Source organism: Anabrus simplex, chromosome 5 (genome assembly GCF_040414725.1).
Source record: "Anabrus simplex isolate iqAnaSimp1 chromosome 5, ASM4041472v1, whole genome shotgun sequence".
Lineage (NCBI taxonomy): Eukaryota > Metazoa > Arthropoda > Insecta > Orthoptera > Tettigoniidae > Anabrus > Anabrus simplex.
The window spans coordinates 245,622,958-245,632,341 of NC_090269.1; the positions used below are offsets into that span (position 1 = coordinate 245,622,958).

General features: G+C 40.0%; 1 protein-coding gene across 2 annotated transcripts in view; it reads right to left on the reverse strand.

Annotated features, from left to right (window-relative positions):
* LOC136873953 (magnesium-dependent phosphatase 1) overlaps positions 1 to 4,101 on the reverse strand; it is a 207,717-nt gene extending 203,616 nt beyond the window's left edge. For both annotated transcript variants that reach the window (XM_067147349.2, XM_067147347.2), the window contains exon 1: positions 3,810 to 4,101. In XM_067147349.2, coding sequence (XP_067003450.1) covers positions 3,810 to 3,855 — 46 coding nt within the window. In that variant the 5' untranslated portion in view covers positions 3,856 to 4,101. The remainder of the gene's footprint in view (positions 1 to 3,809) is intronic.
* Positions 4,102 to 9,384: the final 5,283 nt, after the last annotated feature.

The following is a 9,384-nucleotide window of genomic DNA, read 5'->3' on the forward strand; positions in this document are numbered from 1 at the left end:
AGGCTAATTTTCATACCATACTCATTGCACCTATTTTCAAGTTCCAAGATATTACACTGCAGGCTTTCTGCACAATCTGCCATTATGACCAAGTCGTCAGCATAGGCCAAACTGCTTATTACATTTCCACCTAACTGAATCCCTCCCTGCCATTTTATACTTTTCAGCAGATGATCCATGTAAACTACGAACAGCAAAGGTGAAAGATTACAGCCTTGTCTAACCCCTGAAAGTACCCTGAACCAAGAACTCATTCTACCATCAATTCTCACTGAAGCCCAATTGTCAACATAAATACCTTTGATTGATTTTAATAATCTACCTTTAATTCCATAGTCCCCCAGTATGGCGAACATCTTTTCCCTCAGTACCCTATCATATGCTTTCTCTAGGTCTACGAAACATAAACACAACTGGCTATTCTTCTCGTAGCATTTCTCAATTACCTGGCGCATACTGAAAATCTGATCCTGACAGCCTCTCTGTGGTCTGAAACAACACTGGGTTTCATCCAACTTCCTCTCAACGACTGATCGCACCCTCCCTTCCAAGATGCCAGTGAATACTTTGCCTGGTATACTAATCAATGAGATACCTCGATAGTTGTTGCAATCCTTCCTGTTACCTTGCTTATAGATAGGTGCAATTACTGCTTTTGTCCAATCTGAAGGTACCTTACCAACACTCCACGCTAATTTTACTACTCTATGAAGCCATTTCATCCCTGCCTTCCCACTATACTTCACCATTTCAGGTCTAATTTCATCTATTCCTGCTGCTTTATGACAATGGAGTTTATTTACCACCCTTTCCATTTCCTCAAGTATAATTTCACCAACATCATTTTCCTCCTCCCCAACACCTTGGCTATTTGCAACACCACCAGGATGATTTCCTTTTACATTGAGAAGATGTTCAAAATATTCCCTCCACTTCTCCTGTGATTCCCTGGGATCTATTATGAGTTCACCTGAATTACTCAAAACACTGTTCATTTCCTTTTTCCCTCCCTTCCTAAGTTTCTTTATTACTGTCCAGAAAGGTTTCCCTGCTGTTTGACCTAGCCTTTCCAGGTTGTTACCAAAATCTTCTCATGATTTCTTTTTGGATTCAACAACTATTTGTTTCGCTCTGTTTCTTTCATCTGCATACAAATCCCTGTCTGCCTCGGTCATTGTTTGGAGCCATTTCTGATAAGCCTTCTTTTTACGTTTACAAGCTGCTCTCGATTCATCATTCCACCAAGATGTTCGCCTTTTCCCATCTTTACAAACAGTTGTTCCTAGGCATTCCCTTGCTGTTTCTACTACAGCATCCCTGTATGCCACCCATTCACTTTCTATATCCTGAACCTGCTTACTGTCTACTGTTTGAAACTTCTCACTAATCATATCCATGTACTTCTGTCTAATTTCCTCATCCTGGAGATTTTCTACCCTTATTCGTTTGCAGACAGATTTCACTTTCTCTACCCTAGGCCTAGAGATACTTAGTTCACTACAGATCAGATGGTGGTCTGTATCATCGAAAATTACGCGGAAAACTCGTACATTCTTAACAGATTTCCTGAATTCAAAGTCTGTTAAGATATAGTCTATTATGGATCTGGTACCCCTAGCCTCCCATGTATAGCAGTGAATAGCCTTATGCCTGAAGAATGTATTCGTAACTGCTAAACCCATACTAGCACAGAAGTCCAGCAAACGTTTCCCATTCCCATTAGCTTCCATATCTTCCCCACATTTACCAATCATCCTTTCGTATCCTTCAGTTCTATTCCCAACTCTCGCATTGAAATTGCTCATTAGGACTATTCTGTCCTTGCTGTTGACCCTGACCACGATGTCACTCAATGCTTCATAAAACTTGTCAACTTCATCCTCATCTGCACCCTCACATGGTGAATACACAGACACAATTCTTGTTCTAATTCCTCCAACTGACAAATCTACCCACATCATTCACTCATTTACGTGCCTAACAGAAACTATGTTGCGTGCAGTGGTATTCCTGATAAATAGCCCTACCCCAGACTCTGCCCTTCCCGTCAAGTACACTTTATAATCTCCTATCTCTTCCTTGTTATCTCCCCTTACCAGAATATCATTTACTCCTAGCACATCCACATGCATCCTCTTTGCTGACTCAGCCAGTTCTACCTTCTTTCTTCCATAAACCCCATTAATATTGACAGCTCCCCATCGAATTCCATTTAGTTCGCCAAGTTGTTTCCAAGGAGTCCCTCGCCTGTCAAATGGGAGTGGGACCCCGTTACTCCCATAGGTCCGAGGCTTGCTTAAAATGTTCTGAGGTCGGTAAATTCATGAAGCAGGGTGCTACCCTACTTGCACATAGTCCAAGTGAGGATCTCTCCTCTAACAGGTTATGGACCACCGGTGAATTGTATAGTCCTAGCCGCCTGAGCACAAGGAGGGCCATGACTCAGAATATGTCCGAGATGCCCACTCCCATTTCATAGCAACTGGTATCCCGACTCTCAGGACCACTTACTAGGCCACTCAGCCGTTGCCCATGGTTCACGAACTAGGACGTGACTACAGTAACCCACAAACATGAACCATATTTGAATAATTCTGCCCTTATTTTAAGATGTTCGTGTTATTGGTAGAATAGCCCCTTAATGCTTGTTTCTTTGCCTTATAAAGCCCAAATTCAGCTCTGGGCAGTTAGACATGCCTGTTTCTACTAGTTCCATTTACAAAAGTGAACGAATACCATGAAATCGTTTTGTTTCCACTGAGCACTAATACTCTACTTGATAAAACGTGAGTGTTGTTAGTGATGGTACTAGTTTGCATGTTGATTTAGTTACCTACTTTCCACAGGGGTGGGGGACATAGTGCACTCTGATGTTCCTCGACTGCCTTCACGAACCACTCTTCATGAGCATGGAGAGGGGTTGTTCAGGTCTTGTGTATAGGTTACCGAGACGAGCTGCAGCTTCCTTCATCGAAGAGCACCTTCCTCTTCTGTTTCTACTAGATAGGACCAAAGGTGTGTGAGTTGCAAAGATGCTGGGGACAGCACCCAGTCCCCGAGCCAAGAAATTAACCATTTAATTTCCAACCCGGCCGGTTATCAAATCTGGGACCCTCTGGACCAAAGGCCAACACGCTAACCATTTAGTCATGGAGCCGGACATGTTATCAATTTACTAGATCTATCATATGCATCAACTTGACATGGACTATGGAGACTGAAGGTCATGTCCATGTATGCTGAAGAAATTTCAATTGTATTAGTATTAGAGTATAGGCCTACTATAACAATATCCCTACAATACACTGGGGAAATTTCATTACTATGGAAGTACAATGTCCCAATTACTCATTTTTTGCTTTGGTATGTGGTATATGTTACCATACCTCATTTGGAATTTCTGCACATCAGCTGATGGATAAATTCATATAGTAGGCTACATGGGCCATAAGGAGATAAAAGTTTGCATGTCTTGCAACTAAATATTTTCACCATAGCCTGGGCTAGGCCTATGTTTATAAATAGGCCTACAAGTCTAACACAGAAAGAGTTTGAATCCTAAAATGGGATATTAACTACATTAACAGGCAGCAAACTAGAAGATACAATATTAATCAACGTTTTAATTATAACGGTGTAACATCTGCATGAACTCAAAAAATATGAAATTAAAGACTGAGGATTGACAAGGCAATACAATTACGTTCAACTTATCAGTGCCAACGTCGGTAGTTGTTCCTCCATAGGTTAAAATTGAGGTTAGAATCGACAACCCGTTCTCACTACAAAGCAATATATTTTTAACTTACCTAGATCAAACACAATTAACTGAGGCTTTTTAGTCGCCGAAGCCATATCACAAATAAATTCTGTAAATGTATTCAACAAAGGAAAATATTTCCTAGCCTAATCACACTGTTCCTTACTCCTTTACCCCAGTTAAAACAAAAACAAAAATCCACCGATACGCCGAACACGAGCGATGACAACCAGAGTTTCGGCACTATTCGATCACGAAACACTAATTGATTCATGAAATGGGAACTTTAAAAGTGTGTTAGTTTAACAATTATTGGCCAAGAAAGGAGTTTTCTTCGCGGGAAGGCGGAGAGCCAATTAGAAAGAGGACTCTTTCTAGCTCGTTGCGGAGAGCATAATAAAAATAAAAAACTCTGTGATGGAGATGGAAAGGGCAAGACAGCTACGATGAATCCCGTTCACTTCAAACACGACAAACAGGATCACCTTAGAATGGGTGCAGGATCATCAAGATTCGTGCCTCAACGGAGAGCAACGCCAGCTTTGTGAATAAGCTTTTCATTCTAACATATTATTAAGATAGTGCGAAATATATCTTTGGGCAAAGGAGTTTCAATTTCTTGAAGTTTGTAACCTTGTAATGTTAAAGCGACACTTCGGAGATAAAAATCAATATTTTGGTCATTTTGTATGACAGAAATTGGGAGGATTGAGTTTCTTCTTTCTTGTCACAAAGTTATTTCGTTGAATTCAAACAATTTATCACTTTAATAACGCTTTGTTTGGCAGTCTGCACACAGCAGAAATGGGCGTGGCATCTGGTGAACTGCTTTGTTAGGTCCGTAGTTAGGTCATTGTCATTCCATTCAATCAAATATGCCTGTTCTTTGCAATTACGCATGGGATGGAAAGGGAATCACAGTCCAAGGAGAGGAAATCAAAACCTTGAGATTTGCCGATGATATTGTTATTTTATCTGAGACTGCAGAAGATCTCGAGAAGTTGCTGAATGGTATGGATGAAGTCTTGGGTAAGGAGTACAAGATGAAAATAAATAAGTCCAAAACAAAAGTAGTGGAGTGCAGTCGAACGAAGGCAGGTGATGTAGGAAATATTAGATTAGGAAATGAAGTCTTAAAGGAAGGAAGTAGATGAATATTGTTACTTGGGTAGTAAAATAACTAACGATGGCAGAAGTAAGGAGGACATAAAATGCAGACTAGCACAAGCAAGGAAGAGCTTTCTTAAGAAAAGAAATTTGCTCACTTCAAACATTGATATCGGAATTAGAAAGATGTTTTTGAAGACTTTCGTGTGGAGCGTGGCATTGTATGGAAGTGAAACATGGACGATAACTAGCTCAGAAAGAAAGCGAATAGAAGCTTTTGAAATGTGGTGTTACAGAAGAATGCTGAAGGTGAGATGGATAGATCGAATCACGAATGAAGAGATACTGAATCGAATTGGTGAGAGGAGATCGATTTGACGAGAAGAAGAGATAGAATGATAGGACACATGTTAAGAGACCCAGGACTTGTTCAGTTGGTTTTTGAAGGAAGTGTAGGTGGTAAGAACGGTAGGGGTAGGCCAAGGTATGAATATGACAAGCAGATTGGAGCAGATGTAGGATGCAATAGTTACGTAGAAATGAAAAGGTTAGCACAGGATAGGGTGGCATGGAGAGCTGCATCAAACCAGTCTATGGACTGATGACTCAAACAACAACAACATGGGCCAAAATGCCCCCTCCCCGCCCCCGCTCGCCAGATATATTTATACAGACGCCAGCAGTAAGTTCTACGGTACCATATTTCTGAATGAATTTATAAAGCATGTAACGGACTATTATTTCAGTACGACTGTCATTGACCTACATTTTATGCTTGTACCGTAATTGATATTCCTGATGGTACTACAATAGTGCCGACAAATATATTTTTTGTTATTCTTGTATGTTTATTATTGTTGTGAGTTCTGTGGTGGTAGCCAGTCTGTTTACTTTGGTGAAGAAGGTACGCTACGCACACAAGTAACGTCTTGTAGTTTCGTATCAAGATACTGTTATTATTGAAAGACAGTGCTGTAATATTTGATAGCTGTAATCAAGGGAATAAACAAAATGCATAAACATAAATCAGCCTTAGCTAAGCGACGAACTGCTGAACTTTTGATAGGAAAGAGATGGGGATCGGCTATTACCGGACAGGAGTCTCCATTGAAAAAAACAGGGAAGAAAGGTCATGAAATATTTTCGGAATCAGATTGTTCTCATCAGGGAAGTGTTGCATCAACTTCAAGACATGTAATTCCTGCACCTATACCCAACAATCATGACGACAGAAACTACTATCCCCATAACTTCGACTCAGGAAAGGTAACATTGTGAAAAACAAAATGCAGGTGAATCATTTTCCGTTCTTTGGAGAAGGAGGAGAAGAAGAAGAGACAAGATTCCAGAATTACCCGTATTCGTACAGGAGCTGCTAAAAAAGGAAGGGAAGGAAAAACATACGGTTCTGGTGACTTTTAAGTAATGAATCAGGAAGAAAACTTCACTTGAACTTTGCTTTAATTTCCCGCCAGTTGTAATTTTTACACGTAAATCCCATTTTACTCCCATAATATTCAACCAATTGTAGCAAAATTTGCATGGTACGTATGTATGGTATGTATCACAGCTATATTAAGAAACTTGCGTATGGAATTTTTGATTTCAGAATTTTTTCAAGTAGTAGAGATTTTTATACCCAAAATTTTAGAACGTCAAAATTACACAAAATTTAGAATGATATATCTCCTTATATAAATTATGTACAGAAAAATCGATACCTACGTAGTGCTTTTAAAAGACGTATTATCTACCTAATTACAAATTTACATTGACATGTTAGTTACACTTCATGAAAAAATGGAAGTAAAAATTTCAAAAATTCAAGATTTTTTTGGGAAAAACTATTAATTGTACATGAATGAAATTTTCATGGTATCTCTACTTTTATGTAGGTGACATTCCCACAAAGTTTTGTGAAAATCCATGCATTAGGTAAAAATATCTTTTTATCTCCGGAGTGTCGCCTTAAGCATCATTGGTGTAACTTTAGGGCCTACAAGGCCTTCAATGCAGGCGAGGCTGGGGTTTAACGGGCCCGCGGTCTTCCCCAGAAAGAATAAATAATTACCTAATGTTACTGGTTTTACCTCCAACTAATTATTTTTGACGGTCTTCGAAGACACTGGAGTGCCGGGATTTTTTTGTGACGTCAATCAATCAGCCAACCACGATCTGCATTTAGGGCTTTCTCCCAGGTGGCAGATTCTCTAATTATTGTTCACCTAGCTTTTTCTTAAAAGTTTTCAAAAGAACTTGGAAATTTATCGAACATTTCCCTTGATAAAGCATTCCAATTTCTTACTTCTCGTCCTATAAATAAATATTTGCTCCAATTGTCCCCTTCAAATCCAGCTTCATCTTCATATTATGATCTTTCCTACTTTTAAACGCTCCGTTCAAGCTTATTCGTATACAGTGTTATTCCACGCCATCTCTCCGCTGACCAGTGTTGCCAACATTATTTTCATTTAATAAGCTAGATCATCATCCAATATAAGCTACACAAAGCAAAATCAGAACTAGAAAAAGTTAAAAAATAAGTCAAGTATTTATAACACTTCTCCGGGTAGAGAATGAAATTGTCCTGTTTAATTAGCATAAACTACAGTATAACCGCAAACCATGGATGTTTAATTATGTACACTGTGCTACTCCTGACAGGTGGAGGTGGTGATAATTGTTTTAAGAGGAAGTACAACTGGGCAACCATCCTTTATATATATAGAAACTAATCAGAGAGAAAATGTGGAAGGGATTCGACACTTTTAAAAATGAGGATATCGGCCAAAGAAAGACAAGGACCAGACCACGACGGGCGTGGAAGTGAAAGACTCAATAGGCCTCGTGATCTAATACCGTCTGGGTCGGAAAAGAACAAGAGTTGACCAAAGGATGTCGGATAGGATAGATGAAAGTGAGGAGCCTGACACAAGTAAGGAAGTTTCGTGAGTTGATCGGACGGTAGTAAAACTGAAGTAGGCTATGAGAAGGGATGTCATAATATTACATCATAAAGGCACATTCATGCTCCCGCTGGACCTGTGGTGAGCTGGTGAGTCACCTACCATGATCATAGCTAGTTTCGCTGTTGCTAGCACATCATACAAGAAGAGGGAGGGAGAGGTAGTGGTGATTATTGCTTTAAGAGGAAGTACAGCTAGGCAACCTTCCTCTACGTAACACTAATAAGAGAGAAAAAATGGAAGGGGTCCGACACTTCAAAAATGAAGATATCGGCCAAAGAAAGACAACGGCCACTAAAGGCGTGAGACTCCCTAGAAACGCAAACCTAATACCGTTGGGGTCCAAAAAGAACAAGAGTTGACCAAGGAAGGTCGGACAGGGTAGCCGAAGGTGAGGAGCCCGCTACAAGTAAGTGGAAGCGACGCCAGGACTCAACTGAGGGCCCCGTGGTCGCCAACCCACGCTCCCAAATTCAGAGCCCCTGGGGAGAGAGAATGTGTGTATGTATGTTCGTTCATACTGGGGGATCACAACGCCACATCACATGAGACACGTTGAAGGAAATAAGCTAGATTTAGCGGAGAAGAAGCTACAGCGGGAATTTTTTTTTTTTTTGCCGCTAACTGTTGGATTAAATAAGCTAGATTTAGCGAGAAGTGCTCAACTTACTGTCTGAGCCTCCTGTATCTGATTCTGCCGAAGGAGATAATGACAGTGAAGTTAGCGATCCTGATGGAACTGCATCTAATGGCTAAACTGTGTGGAAAGTAGGCCTTCATGTATTTCTGTATCTGCTATTAATGGAGATAATTAAGGGTGTGGTCAATCAAGTACAGAGAACAAATTGTAATTAGGTAATTTTATTTTTTCGTTATAGCTTTAAGAAATTAAAATATGTTAATAATGGGACATGCTGTTTAGAACGTTTAAAAACAGACAGAAATACATGTAGGCCTACTTTCCACACAATTTAGCCATTAGATGCAGTTCCATCAGAATCGCTAACTTCACTGTCATTATCTCCTTCGGCAGAACCAGGTACAGGAGGCTCAGACAGTAAGTTGAGCTCTTCTCGCGAAAGCGGAATCAACTTCTTCTTCCTTTATTTCCTTAAGCTGGTAATATAAGGGTCCGTTTTCTTGGTGAATACTTCTCTAAAACGCCTATTATCTTTATTTCTGGTCTCCTGGGTTTCCTCGGAGTGTTGTCCAGTAGGTATGATATACTGACCTTGATGTCCTCTCCATGAACCAAGGGTTTGTGCAAAGTTACAGGCATGTAGTACCATTTGTATTTTTGTAAGTACAATTGTATAGTTTCCTTTGCGTACATGCCAAATGCCACTTTATCAATGGCATACCTACACGAAAGAGTTTCTAAGATGACACGTAGATGGTTTATCAAATTTAGAAATATTCCAGTAATATCCGCAGAAGTGAAAGCCTCTCTAAAGAATCTTCTAGCGGTGGTTCCATCACTCGTTTTGCCAGCACTCTGCTTCGGTATACCAAAAGATAGATCAATTTCCTCCCTGAACTGAACATGTAGAT